This window comes from Mauremys mutica, chromosome 2 (assembly GCF_020497125.1).
Source record: "Mauremys mutica isolate MM-2020 ecotype Southern chromosome 2, ASM2049712v1, whole genome shotgun sequence".
Lineage (NCBI taxonomy): Eukaryota > Metazoa > Chordata > Testudines > Geoemydidae > Mauremys > Mauremys mutica.
In genome coordinates, this window is record NC_059073.1 from 146,756,173 (window position 1) to 146,773,163 (window position 16,991).

General features: G+C 56.1%; 1 protein-coding gene across 1 annotated transcript in view; it reads left to right on the forward strand.

The window, feature by feature from the left end:
• The first annotated feature begins 2,166 nt into the window (after positions 1-2,166).
• The window catches only part of CNNM4 (cyclin and CBS domain divalent metal cation transport mediator 4), a 34,322-nt gene continuing 19,497 nt past the window's right edge, over positions 2,167-16,991 (forward strand). Inside the window, exon 1 of the mRNA XM_045006267.1 lies at positions 2,167-3,592. Coding sequence (XP_044862202.1) covers positions 2,167-3,592 — 1,426 coding nt within the window. The remainder of the gene's footprint in view (positions 3,593-16,991) is intronic.

Below are 16,991 nucleotides of genomic sequence, written 5' to 3' on the forward strand. Positions count from 1 at the left end.
TCTCTAATCTTTCAGGGTCAGGTTGAGCTGATCTGATGCACCTGGTAGGGCTATTGCCCTTCTCTACCAGCTACCTGGGGCCAGCACTGAAGAGGGACTTTGCTCAACAAGGCAGCATCAAAGCTGTTAAAGGAGAAGTGTGCTCTGTGCTGAGCTGGCTAAACTCTTTATGTATTAAAGTGCTCTGAGCAGAACAAGCTTCCGTCGCTCAATATTCAGTCCGAGATGGGAACTGCCGGTACTTGGGCAAATGATCCAGAAGGTTTGGCTGGGTCTGTCTGAGTGCCTTTGGGCTGTCTGCCGAGATGCTTTTATTAGTGACTTCTTGTACATCTGTCCTGTTCACTGACTACCGACCTATCACCACCCCCCTCTCTGCCTCCTGGGGTGGAGGTATGAGGCATGTTACCTAGCCAGGGCTGTTTGTTCTCCAGGGGTGGAGGTGCAGCCTTCTGGCAGAAATCAGCGTGTCTTAGCCCCGCTCCAAAGTCAGTAATTACATTCCACCTCTTTACAGCTCTCCTGCAGTTTATTTAGGTACAGAATTTCCTTCAACTTCCTTCCTACAGCCTGATTCAAACCAGGCTGACTGTCTTCAAATCCCCTTTAAAGAGAGTTGAGGCTGGTCAGTACTGCACAGACTTGGGCCCCTAAACTGTTCCTAGTGTTACTATGAACTGTTAAACAGCTCAGACATTCCACCCCAGGGGTAGTTGCATTTCAGGCCCAGTAGGAGTGACCACTGTGTGCTTTGTTATAACAGTTTGCAAAGCAGTCTGGGATCCTCCAGGGATGGAGTACAATCTAGAAATGCAAGATATTTATAGACCCCTTCACATGCCAGCATTACCCAGCGGCAGGGCGCCAGGTGCACAATGCAGGTTTTCTCTGATGCTACAATAGGGAGCTCTTTCTGCATGCTGTTTAGAGGACAATTGCCTCTGCTGTAATGTGTCTGTTACAAAACCCACCACAAGGAATGCAAAGAAATGCACCTTGAAAAACAAAATCCCAACTATACATATCAAATGATGGGGTCTAAATTAACTGTTACCACTCAAGAAAGAGCTCTTAGAATAATTGTGGATAGTTCTCTGAAAACATCCACTCAATGTGCAGCGGTAGTCAGAAAAGTGAACAGAATGCTGGGCATCATTAAGATAGTAAGAGAGAAAATATCATAGTGCCTTTATATAAATCCATGGTATGCCCACATCTTGACTAGTGTGTGCAGATGAGGTTGCCCCATCTCAAAAAAAGATATATTGGAATTGGAAAAGGTTCAGAAAAGGGCAACAAAAACGATTAGGGGTATGGAACGGCTTCTGTATGAGGAGAGATTAATAAGACTGGGACTTTTCAGCTTGGAAAAGAGATGACTAAGGGGGGATATGATAGAGATCTATAAAATCATGACTGGTGTGGAGAAAGTAAATAAGGATGTGTTATTTACTCCTTCTCATAACACAAGAGGGATTGAAGGCTGCAGGATGACGCTGGGCAAGCCGCCAGTGTCGGTCCCCTTCCTGTGGTTACTGACTCCTGTGTTTTATGGCAAATTGTAAAAGTCATGAATCAACAAAGGGAAACAAGGGGCAAAGAGAAGAAAATTCCATGTAGTGGGTGGGTCATGATGTGAGCTGGGGGTGGCGGTTAAGGGGCGTGACTCCCCTGCCGCGCCCTAGAGAGTATCATTATGTCCCTCTGTAGGCACCTAGCCCCCATGTTAACTATGGGATAGCATTTTACACCCGGGGCAGAGAGGCCTAGGCACGGCAGGGCTGCCCCAAAGGACACCACCCCATACATCCCTACACCCCCCCTTCCCTACCCTCCCGAGAGTCACCCCTGCCCCATAGCACCCTCTCCCACCACCCGAGAATTGCCCCTTCCCCCGCACGTCACGCCGCCCCATAACACCCCACCGCCCCGAGAATCGCCCCACACATCGCCCCTCCCGCAGCCGCCCACTCCCAGGACAGGACGGGGCGGCGACGCCCCCTTAACGCTCCCCAGCCCGGCGCCTCCTTAAGGCGCGCAGGGGGCGTGGCCAGGGGCGTGGCCGGGCCGAGGGGGCGTGGCCGCGCGGCGGGTGACGTGCGCGCCGCCAGCCCAGCAGCGGGCGGTTGTGACTTGCGAGCGGGCGAGGCGCGGGGCGAGCGGAACATGGCGCCGGGCTGCGGCGGGGGCGCGGCGGCGGCGGCGCTGCGGGCGCTGCTGGGGCTGGCGCTCGCGCTCCCCCTGGCGGCGGGGCCGGGCCCGCCCGGCGGCAGCAGCAGCAGCAGCAGCAGCAGCAGCGTGATCTTGGGCATGCGGCTGGAGCGCACCAGCAAGCCGGCGGCCGCGGCGCCCGACGGGGGCGTCATCCAGGTGACCGAGGGCAGCCAGGTGCAGCTGCGGCTCTTCGGGCTGGACATCGGGCCGCACACCGGGGCCCTGGTGGCCTTTGCCGAGCTGGGTGCCCGGGCCGGTGCCAACGCCAGCGCCCGCGCCGACACCGACACCAACACCAGCTGCCCCGTGCACACCCAGGACCTGGTGGTGCGGCCCCACATGGACGACACGCGCAATACCTCGGGGGTGCTGCATGTGCGGGTGCAGCCCCTGCGCAAGAACGAGCAGGCCAAGATCTACGTGCTGTGCACCAAGCACGGCCCTGGCCAGCCCTGGCTGCGGCACGAGGGCAGGGACGGCCGCCTCATGGTGCTGGAGGAGAAGAAGTCGCTGCTGCCCCTCTGGTTCCAGATCATCCTCATCCTCTGCCTCCTGGTGCTCTCCGGCATGTTCAGCGGCCTCAACCTGGGCCTCATGGCGCTGGACCCCATGGAGCTGCGCATCGTGCAGAACTGCGGCACCGACAAGGAGAAGCGCTACGCCCGCAAGATCGAGCCCATCCGCAGGAAGGGCAACTACCTGCTCTGCTCCCTGCTGCTGGGCAACGTGCTGGTGAACACCACCCTCACCATCCTGCTGGACGACCTGATAGGCTCCGGCTTTGGCGCTGTCATCGCCTCCACCATTGGCATCGTCATCTTCGGCGAGATCGTACCGCAGGCGCTCTGCTCCCGGCACGGCCTGGCCGTAGGCGCCAACACCATCGGCATCACCAAGTTCTTCATGCTGGTGACGTTCCCCCTCTCCTTCCCCATCAGCAAGCTCCTGGACTGCATCTTGGGCCAGGAGATCGGCACCGTCTACAACCGTGAGAAGCTGGTCGAGATGCTGAAGGTGACAGAGCCCTACAACGACCTGGTCAAGGAGGAACTCAACATGATCCAGGGAGCGCTGGAGCTCCGGACTAAGACAGTGGAGGATGTCATGACCCCACTCCACGATTGCTTCATGATCAACAGCGACGCCATCCTGGACTTCAACACAATGTCAGAGATCATGGAGAGCGGCTACACCCGCATCCCCGTCTATGAGGAGGAGCGCTCCAACATCGTGGACATCCTCTACGTCAAGGACCTGGCCTTTGTGGACCCGGACGATTGCACCCCCCTCAAGACAATCACCAAGTTCTACAACCACCCAGTCCATTTTGTCTTCCACGACACCAAGCTAGATGCTATGCTGGAGGAGTTCAAAAAGGGTAAGCCAGCTCAGGCTGGGTGGTTCTTGTTCTGCTATTGTCTTGGGGCGGGGCTGGAGCATTAGGGCAGTGGGTGTGAGGCATTAGTGGGCCGAGGGAGGAATGCCAAGGGGCTGTGACTAGAGAGACAGTGAGAAAGGAAACTCTAGGCTGACCATCACTGGAGGCTCTCCACCACCGGGTTCAGTTACACCAGTGCAAATCCAGAGGCATCTCTGCTAACCTGAGTGGAGTTAGATCGGGGAGCTGACATCTAGTGACATCTGCCAGAGGTGGCTTCTCCCAGTGGGAAGTGCTAGAGTCCCAGGCACTTGGGGTGTTTAAAACTAGACTAGACCAACCATTTGCAAATATGCTGCGAGGACCAATTCTGAGCTGGGCCCAGTGGAGATGAACTAGATGGCCCCTAGTAGGGGCAACATGTCCATCTCCAGCTTCTGTGACATGTACTGGCTGCAGCTCCCAGGGGAAGGGATGCACTCCTTCCCGACTGTTTAGCAGCAAGGATATTTAAAACCGAGCACTGCGGGGGAGGGAGAGACTTCTATTTATATTGCGACAAGGCAAATTCTGTTCAGCGCAAAAATTTAGAAATACTTTGTCTGCAAAAAAGGCTGGTTTATTCTCTGATCAGCATCCCCAGAGACCCATTCATGGGCACTGATGGATTCCTTAGGCCCCAGATGGAGGTTTTGGTCTAAAAAGTTTCCGAAAGCTAATATTTACATAAAATATTATATATGCACACAGCCTTTGTTTGGGGTTTTATTGGTATCTGGAGCTAACCACTTCCCCACGTGTTTGCAACCCAAACATTGCAGGACCCGCTAAAGCAGAGAACCTGAAAGTGAAACTGATGTAGGAGTGCCAATGAAATTGAGGAATCTGTTGTCCCAGTGGAATGAAATGCAGAAAGAAAACAAAGTGTGGGGGCTGGGGAAGTTGTGGCTCCGGGGGGGGGGGGGGGGCAGTTTAGTTTTTTTTATCATTTTGGATGTTGTTAGCCCAGGGAAGGAAAGGTCTTTACTCAAATATGGGGTTTTTAACTTGGTGATGTCTTTTTGATTCAGACTGGGGGTGTTTTTATTATTTGTGTTTGAGCATTCCTGGTGCCGGGTGAGCCAAGTGCATGTCAGAGACTCGGGGTTCAGCCAGGCTGAAAGGGGGGGTCCAGGGCAGAAGTGCTCCCCCTCATGCTGTCATTTAGATGGCACTTCTGTGTAATGTGCTGGGGGGAGGTGTCCCCATGTTCAATCTGCAGCTTGTATTACTGTGTAAACCAGAAAGTCAAAGCAACAAATTGCTTGTACGCCCCCTCCCACTCTCCCCACCCTCCAGCAATGGCAGTGCTCATAGCTTCTAAATGTGGGTCACTGTCTAGCCCCGGTATATGTGGGGCAGGACTTGACCCCAACAGGCGTGCGGTGATTGGAACAGTTAACTAGCTTTGCTCTCCAGCTTAGCGGGAAGAGACGCAAACAAGCCAGGAAGCGCTGCCTGTTGTTATCTGATCTCTTTCCAGTCTAACAGCACTTGCAGGGTGCCCCCGGGCACCAGGGTCACTCTGCTGGCTTCGGTGTTACCTGCTGGACCCAGTGGTTCCGTTCAGCAGACTCAGGGCCCTGGCAGTGGGCTGCAGAGTCGCTTTGGATCCGAATCAGCTCTGGCCCAGAGTCCTGGCAATGCGATGCCTGGTTTGGGGCCTGTGCGCGGTGTGGGGAGGTGTCACACTCCAGTTCCTGATGGACAGGGGTCCAGCCCACCCCACCAGCACCCGGGGACAGTCAGAGCAGCGAGCCCAACATCTGAGCAGGCCATGGAGACAGAAGTCCCCTCTCACCCCAGGCCTTAGCGCTTTGTTTGTATCTCCTGGGAGTAGCTCCAGCAGGGGCATCCCGGTCTGTTTGGGGCTTGATCTATGTTTGTTCTGCGTTGTGGAGGTTTTGTCCCTGCACTGACCCTAGAGCCAGGCTGGCAGGGCTGGGGCAGGCGATGCTGCCAAGCCTGCAGCCCTGCGGGCACTGCACTCCGAGGGTCCCACCCCAGGCAGCCCAGGACGAAACACTGGGACCATGTTTACTGCTTCTGGTTCAGCACCACGGGGCTGTGAGTCTGCAGGGATCACCTGAGCCTGCTGGGGAACCTGGCGGGAACATATTACCTGCATTCCCTCTCCCAGCTGAACAGGAATCCACTCTCCCTGTTACCCCCCTCCCTCCCCAACCACAGGCCCAGATCGCTCACATTGCAGTGAAAGGGACTTTTCCCTTTGGCTTCGAAGGGAGCAGGATTGGGACCCTTGCCAGTCCCCTTCCTCCCCAGCCCAGGCAGGCCAGGCAGCGATGGGGGTGGGGAGAGACTTGTTTGCTAGAATCGTCGCTGGGGCACTGCCCGTTAGCACCTGAAAATCTGGAAGCTGCCACTGTGCCAGAGCCCCGGTGCCCCCCCCCCGTTCACCCCCGCGATGGGCACCATGGACACGTGACGTGGGTCTGGTCTGAGGTTGGGACAGGAGCTCAGGTCACTTTCATCTGATCCCTTGTCCCCGCTGGGGTTGGTTCTGGCTCCATCGCCAGAAATCCAGACGCACCCTCCCGTCTGGGCTTTTCTGCTCAGCTGGTCCAGGCGTGGTTCGCGCTGCACGTTGGACCCAGTGAACCTGGTTCCCGCCCGCCCTGCCTGGCAGTGGCGAGAGGCTGGCAGGAGTTTGCGCAGTGAGAGTACTTGGGGGAACGGTCACATGGGTCTCTGGAGTCCCCATGCCCCAACAAGAGCCCGTGCAGGCGTGTGCCCCTGAAGCACTGCTGTGTGTGTTCTGGGGCCGAGGGCATGGGGCAAGTCACACCCCGGCCACGCTACCCCCGTGACGGCAGGCAAGGCCTCAGTCCAGCCAGCTGAAAACCTCACTGAGCTGCAGCTCTGGCCACAGACTTCCCTGGCGGGGGGGAGAGGGGTTATGAGCCCCCGAATGTCAATACCCCCAATCTCCCCCCCCACACACACACTTAAAAAACCTAAGTCAAGGAATTAATGGCTAAGCTGCAGATTTACTCAGCCCCGCCTGCTGGACAGGACGGTGGCTTGTTAAAGCACAGACCCAGCCTCCTACTGGAGCCTCTTGCTGCTTTTTTTAATTATTTGGGGGATGTAATTGGCCCAGGGTTGAGCCCGTGTGAAGATCAAGCTCCTTTCTTCTCCCTCCAGAAATCAGTCCCACGAGGGTGGGCTGAGGCCCCTGATTGCCATGTGAGGTCCCTGCTGTGCGGTGTGGGGCTAGAACGTACTTACTTTGTAGAGGGCTGTGGAGGCTCTTGCAGGTTTTCTCTCCCTTTACCCCTGGGGCCTTGTGGGGCAGGGGCTCCTCACTCCAGCTGTGGCTGAAGCTCTCTTGCCCCCATGCCCTGCACCTCGAGAGCAGCATAAAGCACTTCCCCCCCCCACCCCTCGGGGCTGCTCCAGGGTGCAGCCAGCCCCTGGTGGGCTGAGGGTCTCAGGAGCCTGGCTCTGCTCTCCCTCGATGCAGCCTGTCACTCTGCCAATTGGCTGCTGGGCTGGCTGGCGTTCTCTGAGCTTGGCCCTCAAGGGGAGATGAAAGGCCTTTAACAAGAAATAGCCTCTTGCCTTTGGGTTTCCCCTCGGGCGCAGAGAGCATGCAGCCTGCAAGCCACCGTATGTGAACCCCGGTTCCTCCTCTCTGCCCCGGCCCTGCTGAAGGAACGGATCTCAGTGGGCAAAAGCTTCTCAGTTCACATTAAGATCCTGCTCCACCATCACATCCGGCACCTTTTTATGTCACCCCACCACTGCCTCCCCTCTTTGTCACCCCCGCATTCTTCTCTGGGCACTGATCCGTACCCCCATTGGATCTCCTTGCCCTGCTTCATCCCCGTATTGATTACATCCCTTGCCATTGGTCTGGGAACATCCTCCCCATCCGCCACTCCTCACCACAATGCTTATCTGGCCCCCATGGTGGTAGCATCCGAGTTTCTCACAATCCTCCCTGCACTGATCTTTGCAGTGCCATGAGGCTGGGCAGTGCTGTTCTCCTGCTTTACAGACACGCAACAGGGGCCCAGAGAGACTAAGTGACTTGCCAAGGTCGCACAGGGAGTCTGTGGCAGAGCAGGGGATTGATCCGGGTCTCCCAAACTCCAGCCAGGCTCCTTGACCTCTAGCCTGTCTAGCCGAAGTCTTGGTTCTTTGCGCATTCAGTTCTCTCTTCTCCAGTCTCTCCTCTGTTCTGTGGAGCCTGCCCTGGCACCGGTGTGCGCTGCTGCCACACCGAAGCCGCTTTAGGTAACCGGTACTGGAGCCTGAGCTCCTCCTGCACTTTGCCCCCCAACTCCCTGCCCTAAGTCTCCTGCCTGTGCCGTTTTCCAATCCAGCCTGTCCTCCCCTTCCCACACCGCTCTGTGTGCTTCAGAAAAGAGATCTGGTGAATTTCGCTTTGCTGCTGGCTCCTGGAGCAGAGCAGGAAAGCCAAGGGTGGGTGCTGGTGTCCTTTTCCGGCTTGTCCTCGACCACTTTCAGCCCTGCCCCGAGGAAGGAGACTTTGTGTCTCTTGCACCTTCAGATGTACCTCAGATCGCTGTGAATCAGCCTTGCAAAATCAGCCGCTGCCCAGGGGCAAAAACCAGCGGGCACTGGTGAATATTTGTATTAACATTGCAAATCACTCCTTACCTGTCCAGTTCCTGGGCCTGGGTCAGGCAGGAAAGTGGAAGCTCACAGAGTATCTGTAAATACTATTTACTCTTCTAATGCCATCCTAAAGTCATGCAGGAGCATTTCTTTTCCCTCATGTTGCAGTGAATTCCACAGGCTGACTCTGCACTGGCATGGGGAAGGGCACAATAGATCACTGTTAAACTTCTTGACTTTCCAGTTCATCAGCTGTCCCCCTGCTCTCCCCTCCTGGGGCTAACAGCACGGTGGCATCTTCCATCCTGTCTCCATAGTCCTAAACCTGCAAGGTTACTGTCAAATCCCCCCCACTCTTCTCTTCTGCAGACTAAACAAGCCCAGTTCCTCTCCTGGTAAGTCATGTGCCCCAGCCCCTTAATAATTTTTGTTGCCTTCCGCTGGACTCCCTCCAATTTGTCCACATCCCTTCTGTAGTGTGAGGCCCAAAACTGGACGCAATACTCCAGATGTGCCCTCACCAGTGCCGAATAAAGGGGAACGATCACATCCCTCGATCTGCTGGCAATGCCCCTACTTATACAGCCCAAAATGCCGTTAGCCTTCTTGGCAACAAGGGCACACGGTCGACTCATATCCAGCTTCTCGTCCACTGTAACCCCTAGGTCCTTTTCTGCAGAACTGCTGCCTAGCCATTCGGTCTCTAGTCTGTAGCAGTGCATGGGATTCTTCCGTCCTAAGTGCAGGACTCTGCACTTGTCCTGGTTGAACCTCGTCAGATTTCTTTTGGCCCAATCCTCTAATTCAGGGGTGGGCAAACTACGGCCTGCGGGCTGGATCCAGCCTCTCAGGGCTTTGGATCTGGCCCGCGGGATTGTCCCCCATGGTGCCGTGGGCCCCGTGCTGCCCTCAGAAGCGTCTGGCACCACATCCCTGCTGCCTCCAGGCGGGGGGGCAGAGGGCTCTGTGCGTTGTCCTTGCCTCCAGGCACCACCCCCCGCAACTCCCTTTGGCCCGGAATGGGAAACCGCGGCCAATGGGAGCTTCAGGGGAGGTACCTGGAGGCGCGGCAAGGGCAGCGCACACGGAGCCCTCTTCCCTCCCTCCGTCTCCCAGGGGCAGCGCTTCCTGGAGCGGCGCGATGCTGGGGACAGGGCAGGCAGGCAGGGAGCCTGCCCTGGCACCGGTGTGCGCTGCTGCCACACCGGAGCTGCTTTAGGTAAGCGGTACCAGAGCCTGAGCTCCTCCTGCACTTTGCCCCCCAACTCCCTGCCCTAAGTCTCCTGCCTGCACCTCGCACCCCTCCTGCACCCCAACCCCCTGCCCTGAGCCCCCTGCCGCACCCCACACCCCTCCTGCACCCCAACCCCCTTCCCTGAGCCCCACATATACCGCGCACCCCTCCTCTGCCCCAATCCCTTGCCCTGAGCCCCCTCCCACAGCCCGCACTCCCTCCCTCACCCCAACCCCCTGTCCCAGCCCTGCATACAATTTCCCCACCCAGATGTGGCCCTCGGACCAAAAAGTTTGCCCACCCCTGCTCTAATTTGTCTAGGTCCCTCTGTATCCTATCGCTACCCTCCAGCGTATCTACCACTCCTCCCAGGTTAGTGTCATCTGCAAACTTGCTGAGAGTGCAGTCCATGCCATCCTCCAGATCATTAATAAAGATATTGAACAAAACCAGCCCCAGGACCGACCCTTGGGGCACTCCGCTTGATACCAGCTGCCAACTAGACATGGAGCCGTTGATCACTACCCGTTGAGCCCGACGATCTAGCCAGTTTTCTGTCCACCTTATAGTCCATTCATCCAGCCCATACTTCTTTAATTTGCTGGCAAGAATACTGTGGGAGACCGTATCAAAAGCTTTGCTAACGTCAAGGAATAACACGTCCACTGCTTTCCCCTCATCCACAGAGCCAGTTATCTCATCATAGAAGGCAATTAGAAGAAAGAGAGAGTGAAAAAAACAACTGGACCTGCTAGAGAAGCAGAACCAGAACCCACCAGCCCTAGCGATTCACATCATGCCCAAAATCCACAATTGGGACCATTTATGTCCTGCATAAAATGAGGCAGATGATATTGCTGAATATCTGACCACCTTTGAAAGGCTGTGTGCAGTGCATGAGATCCCTGAGGCCAAGGGAGTTCCTACCTTGATTGCAACATTAACTGGTAAAGCTCTGAATATATTCAATGAAATGTCCATTGAGGATGCTTTAGACTATTGTAAATTTAAAAACACTCTTTTGCAACGGTTCCAGATTATCCCTGAAATGTATAGAGTTAAATTTAGGAATCTGAAGAAGGATATTGGGATGAGTAATGGGGAATATGTGAACAAAATGAAAGATTTGATGGGAAAATGGGTTAGCTGCAAAGGTGTTACAAGTTTTGAGGGAATGTTGGATCTTGTTGCTCAAGAGCATTTCCTAGGCATGTGTAAGGCGGATGTGAAGCAGTGTCTATGGGACAGAGATGTAAGGTCTGTGGATGAGATGGCATCTCTTGCTGATGCCTTTCAACAGACCCAGGCATCTAATGAAAACAAACCACTGAAAGAGGTGTTTAAAGCTGGTGGGAAGAGGAGATTCCTAGGAAGAGGGTGGGAGACTGGGTACTCACCTCCCCAAAACATTCCTCTAACTCTTATCCCAAATCTCCTGTAAAAGCAGAAGAGCCCAGAAGGTGCTATCAGTGTAATTCCACTGATCACCTGAGGAATAAATGCCCTGTGCTAGGAGGAAGCAGGCAACCAATAGCTCATGTTAGTTCTGCTGTCCTCACCACAGAACTCCCCCCCGGCAATAGAAATGATCATGTTGGTTCTGTGAGATTAGCCTCTGCAGAACCAGACATGGAGCATGTTTCGGCTGTCCAAACTGATGGCAGGGAGTACTTGGGGGCAGAGGGATACAGGGGCCCAGATCTCTCCGGTTAAGCAGTGTGGGGTCCCAAAGGCCAGTATGTTATCTGGCCAAATGGCAGAGATTGTGGGGGTGGGCGAAAGCAGATTCCTCGTACCACTAGCTGAAATCCATGTGGTGTGGGAAGGTTTGGAAAGTGTTCTGACTGTGGGGGTGATGGAACACCTCGTAGTCGGCCTGCTCCTTGGTAATGATTTTTTCCACGTAGCTCAGGTTAAAGTATTTGCCTGCAGCAGGAGGGAGTGTTCCTTCCATCAGCGCTTCTCTGGTGCAGACGTGACCACAGAGACATTAGAACAGGGGCTTTATAGCAAGTCTCCTCGCGCTCAGGGACCTTGCTGGGTAGCGTCATCCAGCAGCCTGCTATGGTCACTGACTCATCTCTTGGAGCGAACAACTCCTCCATCCATACAAACCAGCTCTGCACCCCGCTGGGCCAGGCCGTGAGCAGCCCTAGGTGTCCATGAGAAGCCAAGGAAGATCACTTTTCTCTAGTGATAAACGAGGCCTCAGGGTTCGGGACCCCAAGTGGGTCACGATCCCATTTTGTATGGGGTCACCAGGGCTGGTGTTAGACTTGCGGGGGCCCAGGGCTGAAGCCCGAGGGTGTTGGGACTCAGGTTACAGACCCCTGCCCTGGGGCCGGGCAGCAATGGTTGTCAGAAGAGGGTCATGGTGCAGTGAAGTTCGAGAACCCCACGGGGCCGTAGGCGATTGTATCGAATGGTGTCGCTTGAGCTACTGTTGCTCTCGGCTCTAGGCAGAGAGCTTAGAAAGTAGAAGGAAAAGGCAAAGGAGGAAGTTCCTCCCCATTGGAGTGAGGGTTTGCGTTTGACTGGCTGCTGCCGGGACCCAGCCTCTGTACCTTCCTGGGCTGCTGTTTGACGCAGGCCTGAGTTTGGGAGGAGTCTGGCCTGGGCCGAGGTGTCTGTGACCCCATTGTTGTTAATAGGCTCCCCTCCCCCCCATGTTCTGTACCGCTCGGGCTGCTGTCTGGCCTGGCCTAGCCCTCCAGCAAAGGGGTTAATGTCTCAGGGAACAGCAGGCTGGGAGCAAGCCATGCTCCGTCGGCCTTGGGAGTGATGGGGCTGGCGGCTCAGGGGGACAAGGCTGTTAGAACGGGGCGGTTTGGTGCTCCGAGGATGAGCATCGCCCCTGGATGTAGAGAGGAGCTACTGACCCAGGGGGCCCTGGAGAACTGTGGTTCCTCCAGTGCTGAAATACAAAGGGACCCCCCAGACCCCACGCCCCGTCGTACCATTCCAGCTGGACAGCTACAGCCCTTTGCTGCTCTCCCATCTGCCCCCTCTTGGAAGCTGGCTGCCCTCCGCACCTCGGCCCAGGCCCTGGGGTGCCCCTCTCTGAAAAGGCATGTCCGCATCTCACCCCAAGCCCCCGGCTCCTTGCATCCTTCCTGGCCACGGGCAGCTCTACCCTGCTGCAGGCTCAGTGCCCGCCCGTCTCGGAGGGGCATTAAGGGCGGGGGAGTGGGAGGCTGGGTTATGGGTGCTCTGGGGAATGGGGGGGTGGAACTCCACCAGGGACGGATTTGGCCCATGGCCTGCCTGTGGAGGGCAGGGCCGTGTCTGGGGTGAGGGCAGTCGGGGGCTAAGGACGCTAGATCTGAATGCGTCTATGGGCTGGCTGAGTGTGAACGCTGCGCATTGTGGGGGTATCTAGAGGAACCCAAGGGGACGGCAGGATGGAGGTTCCAGTGGACAGGGCACTGGGCTGAGCCTCAGGAGATCCAGGTTCGAGTCTCGACTCTCCCGCTGGCTCCCTGCGTGTGCTCGGCCAAGTCGCTGTTCCTGCCCCCTGCCCCCGGGGATGTGCCCTGCGGGGGAGCGAGGCTGAAACCCAGCGAGGAGGGGGATGTGCCCTGCGGGTGCAGAGAGCTCAGCAGGTGCAGGGGGGAGACTGAGCGGAGGAGAGTTGGGGCAGAGTTGCCAGGCAGGGGAGCCACCCAGCTGATGGGCACGCGGAGGTGGGGCAAGGCTGTTTAGTCAAGTCCAGAAGGGACCATTGTGATCATCTAGTCTGACCCCCCGTAGAGCACAGGCCAGAGACCTGCCCACAATAACCCCTAGCACAGATCCGTTAGACAAACAGCCCGTCTTCATTTACAGTTACATTTAGCCATATTAAAACACGTCTTGTTTGCCAGCACCCAGCTCCCCAAGTGAGCGATCACTCTGGATCAGTGTCTGTCCTCCTCATTATTTACCTCTCCCGCAGTGTCCGTGTTTCTTCAGGCATGACTTTGTTTTCTTCCAGGTTATTGATAAAAATGCTAAATAGCGTAGGGCCAAGAACCAATCCCTGCAGGGCCCCACTGGACACAGATCTGCTCAGTGAGAAGTCCCCATTTATGTTTTGAGACCTCTCAGTTAGCCAGATTTTAATCCATTTCCTGTGTGCCATGTTCATTTTATATCCGTCTAGTTTTTTTAATCAAAATGTCATAAAGTTCCAGGTCAAACACCTTACAGAAGTGTAAGTACATGACATCAGCACTGTTACCTTTATCAACCAGACCTGTAATCTCATCCCAAGGGATATCAGGTTAGTTTGGCAGGATCTGTTTTCCACAAACCCGTGTTGATTGGCATTGATTATTATTCATACTACCCTCCTTTAGTTCTTTATTAAGCGAGTCCCATGTCAGCTGCTCTATCTTGCCCAGGATCAATATCAGATTGACAGGCCTGTAATTACTCAGGGCATCTCGGTTACACTTTTTGAATAGTGGCACGACATGAGCTTTCTTCTGGAACCTCCCTGTTGTTCCAATACTTATTGAAAAGCAACATTAATGTTCTAATGAGCTCCTCAGCCAGCTCTTTTAAAACTCTTGGATGCAAGTTATTTGGACCTGCCAATTTAAAAATGTCGAACTTTAGTAGCTTCTGTTTAACATCATGCGAAGATACTAGTGAAATGGAAAGAGTTTGATCACACACTATAACTGCATCATCTGTTTTTTTCAAAATACAGAAAAGAAATATTTATTGAACACTTCTGCCTTTTCTGCATTATTGTAATGGCAGCAGGACCCCTCTCTTCCCGAACAGTTCCTGGCTCTGGCCCAAGCCCTCGTCGTTACGCCCACAGACTGTTTACTCATGGATTTCCTTCTCTCCCAGAGCCATAATCCTGGCTTTACGAGGCACAGACAAGGGGTGGCAGGGAGGGGTGCAGCACCCTGGCTGGGGTGCTAATGGCAGCAGCTCCTGCACTCTGCCCTTGGAGGGGTGGGTGGGGGCCCCCCCGGCTGGTTTCTGGCATGGGCTGTGCAAATGCTGCTCACTGCCTCTCTGCGCTCCCCTGACACTTCCACGCTGGGTGGCCCCAGGTTGTGCCAAGCAGCTTCCTTCCCCCCCCCCCCATACACTGTTCTTTCCTTCCCCGCCCAGCCCTGCACCTCCCTTTCCCAGCAGGTGCCGTGGCTGGCCCTTGAGCAGAAGGAGCCCCCCCGCCCCGCCCCTCCCTGTTGGTAACAGGGAAGGGAAAGGTGAACGGGCTACTTCCTTTCTGGCCTGCCTGCTCCTTGCTGTTCTTGGGCTGCTAACACCAGCATCCTGCTGAGCTCCCAGGCCGGGCCCTGCCGGTCCGCCTCCCTCAATTCTCCAGTGGCCCAGCTGCCTCGGCTCTTCCCAGAGGTGGCTGCATGGCAGTGGTGGATGGTGGGGGCAGCTCAGATTTCCCAGGGATTCGGGGCTGGAAGCCAGGCTAGGTCCAGAGCAGCATGTCCCCAGCAGGCTGACGGGGCCCGTAGTAAGTGCTAACCGTGTGTGTGTGAGGGAGGGGGAGCAGCCAGCCTACATGTAGCCTGGGCTAATGTCATTTCTGTGGCGGGAGGCGTAATACCATCGTCCTCTTCAGTTACAGCCCAGGAGGTGCTGCTCAGATTTTGACTTTGGTTTCTGTCCCCGAGGCCCGCTTGGGCGGGGGGCGGGGGGGTTGGGAAGGGGAGCAAGGGCGAGGGGGGGGGGCCTCAGGCGCTACCCTGCACGCCCAGGCACAGGCTCCAAAACCCCTTGCCCGGTGCAGGGAGCCAGGAGGAGGCTGGCAGTGAAGGGAACCCCCCCCCCACACACACATTCCCTGGGCCCGCACGTCCCAGGAGCCACCCTCAAGTGCTGGATAAGACCCTCCCCATGCCCCGCAGGCGGGATGAACCTGCAGGTCACTTTGCCTTGGCCTGTGGCTGAGTCCACCCCAGCTGTCCCCGCAGGGGCTGCAGGCTGAGGGGAAAAGCCGGTTCTCCCCGTTGCGAAAGGCATTGACGCCAGTCTCTGGCCTCGTGTTTCAGGCTGGGCAGCGAGGCTGCGGGCAGTGGGGAGGGCGTGGATGGACAGTGCATTAGTGCCCACACTGTGCCCGGCTCCGGGAGATGAGAGGGTCTCTCTTTCCTCGCCCCAGTCCCATGTGCCCCCCATATGGATGCAGCTTGTGGGAGGGCCAGACCGTGGCTTAAAGGGCCTGCCCGTCCGGTGCCATAGGGCCTTTGAGTGGGCAGCCCTGGGCACATGGTCGCGGGTGAGGGCGGAGGATCCGGGGTGGGGGGCAGCTGGGAACAGGCAGCATGGGGGGGTCCATTAGGCATGTTTCCCAGCGTCTGGCTAGCACATGACTGTGTGCCCGCTGAGTGGTGCCCACTGGCCTGAGAGCAGGGTGAGCAGGGGCTGCCCAGCGTTCATGTTCCCTGCGGCTGGCATCTCCCCCTCCTCCGACAGCACCAGCTGCAGCTAGTCCCGCATCCCCTGCCTGGGGGCAGGTGTGGGCACCCTTGTCCCGTCCAGGGTGCTGGGATATCAGCTAGTCAGGGAATGGGCATAGGTGGCCCATGTGCCACTCGAGGGTGCTGAGCTGGCCGAGCAGGTATCCATGTGGGTGATCCAGCCCCAAGACCCCCAGGGAGCTGCCCCCCCTAAATGTCCCAGCTGGGGGAAGGGTTGTGAGGCTGCAAGAACGACAGCGTTTTATGTCAGCTTGACTCAGGGAGAAAATGTTATCTGGGGGGGGCAGGACTCCTGGGTGCTATCCCCCAGTTCCAGCCCTGGTTAGATGGGGAGGGGTGAGAGCCAGGACTCCTGGGTTAGAATCATAGAATCACAGAACATCAATCATAGACTATCAGGGTTGGAAGGGACCTCAGGAGGTATCTAGTCCAACCCCCTGCTCAAAGCAGGACCAATTCCCAACTAAATCATCCCAGCCAGGGCTTTGTCAAGCCTGACCTTAAAAACCTCTAAGGATGGAGATTCCACCAGCTCCCTAGGTAACCCATTCCAGTGCTTCACCATCCTCCTAGTGAAATAGTGTTTCCTGATATCCAGCCTAACCCCCCCCCGCACCCACTGCAACTTGAGACCATTACTCCTTGTTCTGTCATCAGGTATCACCAAGAACAGTCTAGATCCATCCTCTTTGGAACTCCCCTTCAGGTAGTTGAAAGCAGCTATCAAATCCCCCCTCATTCTTCTTTTCTGCAGACTAAATAATCCCAGTTCCCTCAGCCTCTCCTCATAAGTCATGTGCCCCAACCCCCTAATCATTTTTGTTGCCCTCCACTGGACTCTTTCCAATTTCTCCACATCCTTCTTGTAGTGTGGGGCCCAAAACTGGACACAGTACTCCAGATGTTGAATAGAGGGGAATGATCACATCCCTCGATCTGCTGGCAATGCCTCTACTTATACAGCCCAAAATGCCTTCTTGGCAACAAGGGCACACTGTTGACTCATATCCAGCTTCTCGTCCACTGTAACCCCTAGGTCCTTTTCTGCAGAACTGCTGCCTAGCCACTCGGTCCCTAGTCT